The 13,945-nt window shown below is 36.6% G+C and overlaps 1 protein-coding gene across 11 annotated transcripts in view; it reads left to right on the top strand.

The window, feature by feature from the left end:
• Positions 1-13,945, top strand: part of RALGAPA1 (Ral GTPase activating protein catalytic subunit alpha 1) — a 277,975-nt gene that overhangs the window by 77,072 nt on the left and 186,958 nt on the right. For all 11 annotated transcript variants that reach the window (XM_043556003.1, XM_043556001.1, XM_043556002.1 and 8 more), the window contains exons 11-12: positions 1,578-1,775; positions 12,689-12,826. In XM_043556003.1, the coding sequence (XP_043411938.1) occupies positions 1,578-1,775; positions 12,689-12,826 (336 nt within the window). The remainder of the gene's footprint in view (positions 1-1,577; positions 1,776-12,688; positions 12,827-13,945) is intronic.

The following is a 13,945-nucleotide window of genomic DNA, read 5'->3' as shown; positions in this document are numbered from 1 at the left end:
AATTATGAATGCTGCAATTAAGAATGCTTCTTAGAGCAGACAGTGATGATCCAAATCATATCATTGACCATTAAGCTGCTAGAATATGAGAATGAGAGTTTGGGAGTGGGTTTGTTTTTTTAGATAAAAGAAAGTAGCAAGTATGTAAATTGCTAGGGAATTAACAACAGCAAATAAATAAAAGTTACCAAAACTGCATTAAATGTCCTGTTGATATTACACATTAACTTTTCATCGTTATCTTGGAAAGCTGATTTTCTTGGTTAGTTTCATTCAGATAAAGTACTTGACCCCATGATAATTATTAAATATACCTACTAATAGCTCTATAGGAGGAAGTGCCAGGGTTTTAGGTAAAGGTCTTGTGGCTTTTAGAGTTGAAGTTAATAGGTACTGGTTGTAAAAGGAAAAATTAAAAGCAATTTAATTCCATTTCTGTGTGTAAAGAGAAAGTCCAGTAAAAATGTAACCACATGAACACAAACATGCATAAAGAAAGGAATTTGGGTAGTGAGATTAAGAGTATTTTTACTGTTGGGGCCCCTGGGTGGCTCAGTCAGTTGAGCATCTGACTTCAGCTCAGGTCATGATCTCATGGCTTGTGAGTTCGAGACCCGCGTCGGGCTCTGTGCTGACAGCTCAGAGCCTGGAGCCTGCTTCATATTCTGGGTCTCCCTCTCTCTCTCTCTGTTCCTCCCCCACTCACTCTGTCTCTGTCTCTCAAAAATAAATAAACGTTAAATTTTTTTTTTTAAAAAAGAGTATTTTTACTGTTTTGTTTTTGCCTGCCTGAATTGTGTAAAAAGTTTTTTTATTGTGAATATGTTACATTTTTGTGATGAAAATGTTTACTTTTTTTTAAAGTTAAAGCAACCCAGAAAAGTACATAAAGGAAAGAATAATTGTAAGATATTCCTTTTAATATTTTAAGTATTTGCCTTATTATTTAACTTACTTAACTTTATTATATGTAAAATGAAATAAAACTGCAATGTTTTTTCTTTATATGCGTATAGTTGCCTTTTACATGTAATTTGTATTACTTCTTGGAGTCAGATTTAATTTTAATTAAGTTCCCATATCAAAGTTTATTGTAGTAGTAATCTAAAAAAATAATAAGTTACAAATGTATATTATCAAAAGTGATATTTATATTAAGCTTTGTAGGAGCATAGTTATTTCATGAAACGAATATTTTCATTCTGAGATAGCACAATTGAAACAAATCTTGGCTTCTTGCACTTGAAATCTGTGTCTATCTACCGAAAGCATTTCTTTTTCTTAAGATTTTATTTTTAAGCAATCACTACACCCAACATGGGGCTTGAACTCACGACTTGGAGATCAAGAGTTGCATGCTGTCCTGACTGAGCCAACCAGGTGCCCCTACCAAAAGCATTTCTGTGTCATCGTATATACAAATTATTTGGAGACAAAAGTCTCTTTCTGACAATGAATTGATTGACTTTTTAAGAGTCATTTATATCGTAATTTATAACAAGATAAAAAATGCATGTATTAGCGGTTTGTGGCAAAGAAAAAAGTATCACCATGTATGTTTTCTTTTTTTCCACTAGGCATTTTTATTACCAATTTGTGAAGCAGCAGCTATGAGAAAAGTGGTGAAAGTATATCAAGAATGGATCCAGCAAGAAGAAAAACCTTTGTTTATGCAAGAGCCTGAAGAAATTGTGATCTCCTCTTCAGACTTACCTTGTATTGACAATGTCACAGACCATGTTATTTCAATGGAAGAAGGAGAAAAGAGAGAAGAGGTAAACTGATAATACTTACATATTTTAGTATAAGTTTAATAGATGAGACTTTCATGAAAGTATAACACATGAACATACATATATTTAATAGGAAGTTAAAGATACCTTTTAATATATTTTGCAGCTTAGGTAATATGGTAGTTACCTCAGTTACCCTGTCTTAAAGCTCTTTGATGTCACAACTTTGAAAAATTAATATTGAGGTTATATACTGATTCTTTAATTCATTGTCTAGATCAAAATTAGATGCCATTATAAAAGGTGTAATAATTGAGACTAATAAGAAGGTGGCAGAGTACAGGAAGATCCTGAGCTCATCTCTTCCCATGGACATATCGGCTACAACTACATACAAAGGGACACTCACAGAGAAAGACCTGAGGACTAGGAGACCAGCTCTTGCATAGCTAAAGATAAATGAAAAAAATATGGGATGCCTGGCTGGCTTAGTTGGTAGAGCATGTGACTCTTAATCTCACTGTTGTGAGTTTGAGCCCCATGCTAGGTATGTAGAGCTTACTTTAAAAAAGAAGAAAGAAAAAGCCACCTTGAGAAGGGTAAGTGTGGCAGAGAGGTAGTCAGGTTGGGAACCAAACCTCCCGCCCAGCAACCCACAAGTGGTTTGATAGCACAGGCACAGAGGTTCCTTTCTTGAGGAGCAAGGGGATTGAGCCCCACATTGTACACCCACACCCAGGAGATCTGCACAGGAAAAATGAGCCCCCACAATGTCTGGCTTTGAAAGTCAGCAGAACTTAACTTTAGGAGCTTTCAAAATCATTGGGCCTTAAGTCTGGGACAGCTGGTGTGGGTGGGGGGTGCTGGTTGGGGAGGACTATAGGAAACTGAGATAATGCTCTTAAAGGTCCCGCACACAGTCTCACTCACACCCAGCACAGAGGCAGCAGTTTGCAGAGCACCTGAGCTATACATGAAGGATATTTATTGACTAATTTTAGGGCATATGCTGGAGGGGCAGGGGTCTGTAGGGACTTTTCTTTGGAAATGGAAACACTAGTAGGCACCATTTTCTTGCCCTTATTTAGCTAGCAATCTTAAGGGCTCCAGTTCTGACACTCTCCACCTACATTGCTAGCACCAGTTGCCCCACCTTGGCATTCCCCTGCAAAACCAGTCCACCCTTCCAGCAGACTCCCTCTTAAGCTGCTCCCACCCTGCCACACCCAGTGGGCAGCATTGACTGGGACTGGTGTCCCTCCAAAGTGACTCCTGCCCTGGGGAAATGAGAGACTGGTCCTGTCTACCAGCACACGCACAGTATCATGCCTGGGCCTTTCAGCCAGCTGTGCCAAGGTCCAACTCCTCCCACCAGTGCACCTATAGCAGTCCTGCCTGGGCACTGCAACCAACAGGCCCTGCCTACCAGAATGTCCAAGCAGTCAGAGCTCATTCACAACTGAAGGGTGCATGCTGCACACAGAGAAGAGCACCTGGTTTTGGTGATGGCAGGGGAGGGGATTGTGCCTCTGGACCCCAGAGGACACCTTCCACACAAGGCTGCTACCTTTGAAAACAGGGGATGTAGCTGACCTACTGCCTAATGTGTTGCCTAATGCAAACACAGAGTCAGACAGAATGAGGAAACAGGAATATGTTCCAAATGAAAGAATAAGAAAAAAAGAATCTCAGAAAAATAACTAAAAAGGAATTAAACAATCTACCTGATAAAGAGTTAAAAGTGATAGTCATAAAGATGCTCACTGAATTTAGGAGCAGAGTGGATAAATTCAGAACTTCAACAAAGAGATAGAAAATATTTTTTAAAAAATCAGGGTGGCGCAGTCGGTTAAGCGTCCGACTTCAGCCAGGTCACGATCTCGCGGTCCGTGAGTTCGAGCCCCGTGTCAGGCTCTGGGCTGATGGCTCAGAGCCTGGAGCCTGTTTCCGTTTCTGTGTCTCCCTCTCTCTCTGCCCCTCCCCTGTTCATGCTCTGTCTCTCTCTGTCCCAAAAATAAATAAACGTTGAAAAAAAAAATCAGAGCTGAAGAATACTATAACTCAAATGAAAAATACACCAGAGGGAATCAACACTCAGGAAGAGAATGCAGAAGAATGGATCAGTGATCTGGAAGACAGAATAGTGGAAATCATCCAAGTTGAGCAGCAAAAGGAAAAATAATTTTATGTAAGATAAGGTAAGGGACCTCTGGAGCAACATTGAAAGTATTAACAGTTGCATTATAGTGGGTCCCAAAAGAAGGGAGTGAGAAAGGAGCTTATTTGAAGAAATAACAGCTGAGAACTTTCCTAACCTGGGGCAGGAAACAGACATCCACGTTCAGGAAGCATAGATAGCCCCAAATAGGATGAACCCAAAGATGTCCACACAAGACACATAAGAATTAAAATGCCATAAGTTAAAGATAGAGAATTTTATTTTTATTTTTATTTTTTATAAGTTTTTTTTTATTTATTTTGAGAGACTGTGTGTGTGTGTGCACATGCCAGCCAGGGAGGGGCCGAGAGAGAGGGAGAGCGAGAATCCCAAGCAGGCTCCATGCCGTCAGCATGGAGCCTGATGCAAGGCTGGATTCCACAAACTGTGAGATCATGACCTGAACTAAAATCAAGAGTCAGATGCTTAACTGACTAAGCCACCCAGGTGCCCCAAAGAGACAATTTTAAAAGCAGTAAGATAAAAGCAACTTACATACAAGGGAACACCTACCTATAAGACTCTGAACTGTGTTTCCAGCAAAAACTTCGCAGGCCTAAAAAGAGTGGCTTGAAATGTTTAATGTGCTCAAAGGAAAAAACCTGCAAGTAAGAATATACTGCAAGGCTATAATTCAGAACTGGAGAGAGATTCTCAGACAAACAAGTTAGAAGTGTTCATCACACAGCACAGCCTTACAAAATGTTAAAATGACATCTTTATGCAGAAAAGAAGAAGCCATAACTAGAAGTAAGAAAATTATGAAAGGAGGAAAACATTTCACTGGTATGAGAAAGTAGGGGAGGGACAGTAAAGTATTCTCAAAACTGAGAAAACATTTTGAGACTGGAAATCAAAGAAGGCAACTCCATATGGTTTACAGAGTTTTATTATTGTAACTTACTGACCAGGGGTCAGGCAGACAATGATTTAGGTGCTGTACAGCTATTCTCCACAGAGTCTGGACCTTAAGCCCACATATTTTATGGGACAAGAGATGCGCAGAAGGGTGTTATTATGTGATCAAAGGGCTCGCATGCACCTCAAAAGATTTGCATGCACCTAATTGACAGGTAACCTTTAAATAGATCTTGTGGTACCACCTGTGCATCATGGAGGAAAAAGACTGTGATATCTCTAACAGATTCATGGGAGGCCAAAGCGGGCTCCCTCCATCCCAGCCTTGGAAGACATTTTTAAAGTATGTATATTAATCTCTAAGGGCCTGGAACATGTAGCCCAAGACAGGTTATTGAATGAATATGAACAAGATGGAGAGCCACAGGTGGAGTCAGTATTGTCAGCACTCCTACAACTGGTAAAAGCAAACATATAATAAAGGAAATAGGTCAGTCACTTGTAAAGCTAGCATGAAGGTTAAAAGAAAAAAGTAGTCAAATCAGCTACATTTAAAATAAATAGGTAAGGGATACGCAAAAAACATGTAAAATATGGTGTCAAATACCTAATACGTGATGAAGGGGAGGTAAAAATGTAATGCATTTAGAATGTATTTGAACTTAAGTGATCCTCAACTTAAAATATATGACTATATACATGGGGTGTTATACACGAACCTTATGTATGGCACCCACAAGCAAAAAACCTATGATAGGTGCACAAAAAATAAAGAAATCCAAGCATAATACTGAGGAAAGTCATCAAGACATAGCAAGACACTAAGAAAGGAACAGAGAACTACAAAAACAGCTAGAAAACAATGAACAAAATGACAATAAGTACATACCTATCAGTAATTACTTTAATGTACATGGAGTAAATGCTCAATCAAAAGTCATAAAGTAACTAAATAGATTAAAAAAGAAGACCCATTTGTATGTTGCCTATATGACACATACAGACTGAAAGTGATGGGATGGAAGAGATATCCTATGCAAATGGAAATGATCAATAAAACTGGAGTAGTAATACTTGTATCAGACACAATAAACTTTAAAACAAAGACTAAAAGAGAAGAAGGGCATTACATAATGATGAAGGAAGCAATTCAACAAAAGAATGTATTTGTAAATATACATGCATCCAATATAGGAGCATCTAAATATTTAAATATTAATAGACATAAAGGAGAAATTGACAGTAATACAGTGATAGGGAACATTAACATCACACTTACATCAATGGATTGATTGTCCAGGCAGAAAATTAAATTTTTTTTTAATGTGTATTTATTTTTGAGACAGAGACAGAGTGTGAGCAGGGGAGGGGCAGAGAGAGAGGGAGACACAGAATCAGAAGCAGGCTCCAGGCCCTGAGCTGTCGGCACGGCACCCCAACAGACGGAAACTTAATAAAGAAACAGTGACTTTGAGTGAGACATTAGATCAGATGGACTTAATAAATATGTACAGAACATTCCATTGAAAAACAACAGAATACACATTTTTTATAAGTGCTCATGGAACATTCTGCAGGATAGATCACGTATTAGGCCACAAAACAAGTCTTAGTAAATGTAAGAAGGTTGAGATCATATCAAGCATCTTTTCCAACCACAACATTATGAAACTAGAAATAAATTAGGAAAAACTGGAAAAAGCATAAAGACATGGAGACTAAACAAGCAGTGGGTCAGCAAAGAAATAAAAAAAATAACCTTGGGAGCACCTGTGTGGCCTGGTTGATTGAACATCCAACTCTTGATTTTGGCTTGGGTCATGATTCCCAGGGTTGTGGGATTGAACCCCACATCAGGCTCTGCACTGAGTTTTGAGCCTGCTTAAGATTCTCCCTTCCTTGGGGCGCCTGGGTGGCGCAGTCGGTTAAGCGTCCGACTTCAGCCAGGTCACGATCTCGCGGTCCGTGAGTTCGAGCCCCGCGTCGGGCTCTGGGCTGATGGCTCAGAGCCTGGAGCCTGTTTCTGATTCTGTGTCTCCCTCTCTCTCTGCCCCTCCCCCGTTCATGCTCTGTCTCTCTCTGTCCCCAAAATAAATAAACGTTGAAAAAAAAAAAAAATTAAGATTCTCCCTTCCTCTGCCCCTTCTCTGCTGGCATGTGTGCTCTCTCTCTCAAAAAAAAAAAAAAATTAAAAATTAAAAAAATACTTTGAGATAAATAAAAACGAAGACAATGTTCCTCAATCTTTGGAACACAGCAAAAGCAGTTTTAAGGAGTTTGTATAAACACAAGCCTACCTGAAGAATCAAGAAAAATCTCAAATAAACAATTTAACTTTATACCTAAAAGAACTAGATAGAACAAGAAGAATAAAACCAAAAGTTGGTAGAAGAAATAAAGATGAAAGGAAAAATAAATGAAACAGAGGCTAAAAATACAATAGAAAAGATGATGAAACTGAGAGCTGGTTCTTTGAAAAGATAAAATTGGTAACTTTAACTAGACTTATCAAGAAAAAGAGAGAGGACCTAAATAAATAAAATCAGAAATGAAGAGGAAGAAGCAACAACTGATACAACAGAAATACAAAAGCTATTTGTAAGAGACGACTATGAAAAATTATATGACAACTTTGAAAAATTATATGCCAACAAATTGCACAACCTACAAGATGAGTAAGTTTCTAGAAACATTCAGTATTCCAAAACTGAATCAGGAAGAAATAGAAATTCTAAACAGAACAATTTTTAGTAACGAAATTGAATTAGTAATCAAGAAACTCCTAACAAAAGTCCAGGACCAGATGGATTCACAGGCAAATTCCATCAGACATTTAAAGAAAAGTTAATACCTGTTTTTCTCCAACTATTCCCCAAAACTGAAGAGTAATGAAACCTTCCAAATACATTCTGTGAGGCCAGCATTACCCTGATACCAAAACCAGACACAGACCATACAAAAAAAAGAAAACTACAAGTCAGTATGTTTGATGAACACAGATATAAAAATCCTTAACAAAATATTAGCAAACTGCATTCAACAGTACATTAAAAGAATCATTCACCGTGATCAAGTGGTATTTGGGGGATTCAAGGATGGTTCAACATTTGCAAATCAACATGATATACCACATTAACAAAATGAAGGGTAAAAACCATAGGATCATATCAATAGATGCAGAAAAAGCACTTGACAAAATTCAACAACCATTTATAATAAAAACTCTCAGCAAAAAGGAACATACTTTAACATGATAAAAGCCATATATGAAAAACCCACAGCTAACATCATACTTAAAGATGAAAAACTGAGAGCTTTTCCTCTAAAATCAGGAACAACAAGATACGGATGTCTATTCTTAACCACTTTCATTCAACATGGTATTGGAAGTCCTAGCCACAGTGATCAGACGAGAACAAGAAATAGAAGGCATCCAAATTGTTAAGGAAGAAGTAAAACTTTGGAAATGACATGATACTATACATAGAAAACACTAAAGATTCCATCAAAAAACTGTTAAAACTAATAAATAAGTTGAATCACAGCATACAGAAATAAACTTAAAAATCTATGGCAGAAGAAGCAAAAATATACAATGGAGAAAAGACTACTTCTTCAGTAAGTGTGTGGGAAAACTGAACCACTTTCTTACACCATACACAAAAATAAACTCAAAATGGATTAAAGACTCAAGTGTAAGACCTGAAACCATAAAACTCCTAAGAGAAAACGTAGGCATTAAGCTCTTTGACATCTGTCTTAGTAATGTTTTTTTGCTTTTGTTTTTGCTTTTGTTTGTTTGTTTTGGGGGGGTCTGCCTCCTCATGCAAGGAGAATAAAAGCAAAAATAAATGGTTGGTACTACATTAAACTGAAAAGCTTTTGCATAGCAAAGGAAACCATCAGCAAAACAAAACTGCCTCCTAGCTAATGGGGGAACATATTTGCAAATGATATATCCAATAAGGGGTTTATATTCAAAATATATAAAGAACTACAACTCAACACCAGAAAACCCAAGCAATCTGATTAAAAAATGAACAGAGACCCTGAATAGACATTTTTCTAAAGAAGGATATAGGGCCAACAGACACATGAAAAAATGCTCAACATCATTAATCATTAAGGAAATGCAAATCAAAACTACAGTGAGGTATCACCTCACACATGTGAGAATGATAGTATCAAAAAACAAGAAATAAGTGTTGGTGAGGATGTGGAGCAGAGGGAACTCTCTGCACTGTTGGTGGGAATGCAAATTGGTGCACTATGGAAAACAGTATGGAGATTAATTGAAAAATTATAAATAAGAATACCATATGATCCATTAATTCCATTTCTGGGTATATTTAACTGAAAAAATGAAAACACTAATTCAAAAAGATATATGCATTCCTATGTTCATTGCAGCATCATTTTCAGTAGCCAAGATACGGAAACAACTCCGTGCCCATTGGTAGATGAATAGATAAAGAAAATGTGCTCTCTCTGTTAACACACACACACACACACACACACACACACACACACACAATAGATGTTACTTAGACCTAAAACAGAATGAAATCTTGCCATTTACGACAACACGGATGGACCCAGAGGGTATTATGCTAAGTGAGGTAGGTCAGGGAAAGAGAAATGCCATTTAATTTTACTTAGATGTAGATTCTAAAAAACAAAACAAATGAAAGAAATAAAACAGGACCAGACTCATAAATATAGAGAACCAGCCAGTGGTTGCCAGAGGGAGGAAAGGTGGGAGAGATAAGCCAAATAGGTGAAAGAGATTAAGATCTACAAACTTCAAATTATAAAATAGTCACAGGGATATAAAGTACAGCATAGGGGATATAGTTAGTAGAATTATAATAACTTTGTAAGGTGACAGATGGTAACTCCACTTATTGTGGTGATCATTTTATAATGTATATAAATGTCGAACCACCATGTTGTATACCTGAAACTTGTATAAATAATTGTATGTCAATTATACTTAAGTAAAAAAGGTATAATATATAAAACTGGCATTAGATAAAAATGAATGTTATAATACATATTCCTTAAGGATGCTTACCAAACTACAATTCTCCCTTAACCTGCCTTATTCTAGGAGTTTGGTACTTATCACAAACCCAGAATATTCTGAATACTTTCTTGGAAATTTTCATACTATTGCTCATTGCAGTGTAAAAAAAAAAAATCCTTAAGTGCAGAATAAGCTGGTCTATGATGAGACTGGAGTTTACTCATAGAGGAAAAAAAGAGGAGGGAAGACAGAGAAGTGAAATTTGAGTACCTGGTATCATTTATTCTTTAAGCATAAATTCCTTTTTTTAAAAATTTTTTTTAATGTTTATTTTTGAGAGAGGGAGACGAGTGCAAGTGGGGGAGGGGCAGAGAGAGAGAGAGAGAGAGAAGGAGACACAGAATCTGAAGCAGGCTCCAGGCTCTGAGCTGTCAGCGACTATAAATCACTGATTTATATTTCTGATAAATTTAATATATATAATAATGATTTAAAATTTGGTTTTAATTATAAAATGGAGTTGTTACAGATTAGGATAATTATACATGTGTTTTTTTATTCACTTAGTATCTGTGAGATACTTAAAAGACATGTAATACCGTGTGTGTGTGTGTGCGCAAACTGTCATGCATCTTGTTATATGTTTAACATTCCCTGGCTCATCCTATTAAATCTCAGTGATATTCTCCATTCTTGTGACAGCAAACTCCTAGAGTGCCCTGTAAAATATTGTAATACCCTCATGGAGAACCAATGTTGGAGATACAAACATGAAAAGATATCTTTTCTACCTTCACATAACTTCTGGTTTAGCAAGAAGACAAACATGAAAAATAAATATTATAAAAGAATATTGCTATGATCCTAGAGTCTGAAATAGGGAATACCTAACTCTACTTAGGCTTAGAGAAATCTTCATGCAGGAGGTAGTATAATATGAAGTGCATGTAACAAATAGGGAAGGAACCACATGGTGTGAATAGCATCTACAAAGATGTGAGAGACCCTAAATATATCTACTGTACATAACTATATATATTATATATATACATTCTGTATGAACATACTATATGTGTATGCCAGAATTTATATGCCATTGTAGTGACTTGGATTACATTATAGATAATGGAAAGCCTTTGAAGGATTATGAATAGAAGAATGGCATGGATAGTTATATATTTCAGAAGATCATGTCAAGCCCAGAATGGAAGGTAGATTGGAGGCAAGGAGACTAGTTAGGAAATATTAGCAATGTTCAGAAGGGACATAAGTACCCAGGACAGTGGAAATTGCAGTGGAAATACAAGGAAGAAGACAGATATGAGCTGCTTCGATGGTAAAATCAATATGCCTTGATGATTAATTGGCTGAGAGAAATGAGGAGTGGGGAGATGTCCCAAGTTTGTTTCTTTTGCAACAGGGTAGTTGCCATTCACATATGACTAGGAATTTTTACAAAAGCAAGTTTGGTGGTGGTGACTATGGTGCCTAGAGGGGTTGGTAAGAATGGGGAGGACATGGTTAATAAACTTTTAAGTATTTTGAGTTGGAGGTGCTTTTAGGTCATTCAGGAAGAAATGTTCAGTAGATATCTGATCATAGGATTATGAGGTTTAAGAGAAGGGGTATAGTATACTGTGGTATATTGTGTTGGCTGTGCAGACAGAGCTGATTTCCATTACTTCGGTAATGGCAGAGTAGTTTGTATTAGACTAATAAATCCCCTGCATATTGCACTTATAAGCTCTAGACAGAATATTCAAAAAACAAGAGACTGTTTGAAGATGTTGAGGAATGACCAAAAGCAGAAAATAGCTAGAAAGAAACTTAACAAAAATTAATAAATAAAAGAGAACAAAACTGAGTCTGTTTTTGCGGCTTTTCACCTAAAGGAACTCCTTAGTCTGCAAGGTGTTTGACAGCTAACACTCAGGCAGAAAGATACAGTCTTAGTGGTTTGAAGTACCTAATATTCTCTGTCTTTGGGTAATAAGAATTTTAATACTCTAAAGTAAAACAAATAGAAACTGTTTTCTGTTGATTTATTTATTTGGATTCCAAGGGCGCCTGGGTGGCTCTGTCAGTTGACGTCCGACTTCAGCTCAGGTCATGATTTCATGGTTCATGGATTCGAGCCCTGCGTCAGGCTTGCTGCTGTCAGCACAGAGCCTGCTTTGGATCCACTATCCCCTCTCTCTCTTCACCTCCTCCACTCATGCTCTCTGTCTCTTAAAAATAAATAAACATTAAAAAACAAGTTATTTAGGAGCGCCTGGGTGGCTCAGTCAGTTAAGCATCCGACGTCAGCTCAGGTCATGATCTGGGGGTTTCTTAGTTCAAGCCCTGCGTCAGGTTCTGTGCTGACAGCTCAGAGCCTGGAGCTTGCTTCAGATCCTGTGTCTCCCCTTCTTTCTGTCCCTCCCATGCTCATGCTGTGTCTCTGTCTCTCAATAATAAATAAACATTAAAAAATTTTTAAAAAATAAGTTATTTGGATTCTGTCATTTACTTTAGAATGGAATTCATGTTTTACAGAACTGTAATATAATCCTATTCTTAAGTGTGTGAGTTACAGAAGGGAGATTCATACATTATATCCATAGAAAAATGTCCCTATATCTGAAATGATAAAATTTCTGTCTCTTAGGGATGACTTTTTGTTTTCTTTTTGTTTTTGTCAATGGGAAGAACCTTTTTCACAGTGAACATATATTGCTTTTGTAATCAAAGGAAACATTTATTTTGAGAAGATGCTTAGTAGGAGGACCCAATAATTTCCAGTTTACTTCTTCAGCTTATTATCTTGTTGCAGCATTCTTAATGAAATATGAAAAACTTGGTATTTTTCTTCAGGAAAATGGGACTGATGTTGCTGATCATGTTCGAAATTCTACTTGGACAAAAAATAGCACCTACCAAGATGTTCTTCATAATGCCTCCGAAGAAGCCACAGAACAAAACATACGAGCTGGTACCCAGGCGGTTTTGCAGGTGGTTCACTTCTTGGTTGTTTTTTAAAAATACAATAAAATAATCATTAAATATTTCAGATATATGTTTAAGTATTTCAGTGTACAGTATAATTTTTTAATAAAATCAGTACCCATGTTTATCAGTTATCCTTAGGACATATTAATTTTGTTTTTTCCTTAACTTTAGCTTCCTAATATATATGTATTACAGCTTTAAAGCTTATATAAATTGTGTCATGGTGTACTGTCATCTGGTACTTTCTTTTTGTATTAAACGTGTTTTTGAGATGTGTTGTTGATACATAGCTGTAGTTCATTCATTTTAGCTACTTTCTGGTATTGCAATTTATGGTTATTTCACATTTTACTTAACTCATTTTTCTGTTGATGTTTTTTAAGTTGTTTCCAATTTCTCACTATCAGATAGTGCTGCATGGAGCATTCTTACATATGGTTGTGGGTTGTTTTTTTTTTTTTTTTGTACTCTGTGGGAGAATTTCCCTAGGTTGTATACTCAGAAGTGGAGCTACCAGGTTGGAGAAGTTGTACATTATCCGCCTTACTTTACTGTTACTACCAAATTGTCCTCCAATGTGATTATAATAATTTACATTTTCTTTGGTAGTGTTTGCGAGTTCTCATTTCCTTGTATCTTCCCCACTATATAGTTAGATTTTAATTTTGCTGCCTCATATATGTGAAATGTTATTTTTTTAAGTTTATGTTTCCCTGTTTTTATTTAATTTCATCACCATTGAAATTGAGCATCTTCTTATGAATTGCCTATTTGTATGCTTTTTCCCTTATTCTGTTGGGTTGTCTTTTTCATATTGATTTGTAGGAGTTCATTGTAGTCATTCATTTTTTAAATCAGACTGTTCTTTAAAATTTTTTTTTTTTTTTTAACGTTTATTTATTTTTGGGACAGAGAGAGACAGAGCATGAATGGGGGAGGGGCAGAGAGAGAGGGAGACACAGAATCGGAAACAGGCTCCAGGCTCTAAATCAGACTGTTCTTGTCAAGGCCACATGTGACCTACACATTGTTAAATCAGATGTACATTTTTCTTTTTATTTATTTTATTTTTTTAATATTTATTTATTTTTGAGAGAGAGACAGAGTGTGAGCAGGGGAGGA

This window comes from Prionailurus bengalensis, chromosome B3, assembly GCF_016509475.1.
Source record: "Prionailurus bengalensis isolate Pbe53 chromosome B3, Fcat_Pben_1.1_paternal_pri, whole genome shotgun sequence".
Taxonomy (NCBI): domain Eukaryota; kingdom Metazoa; phylum Chordata; class Mammalia; order Carnivora; family Felidae; genus Prionailurus; species Prionailurus bengalensis.
The sequence above is the reverse complement of the archived record's forward strand: the minus strand, read 5'-3'. Positions and strand labels throughout refer to the sequence as shown.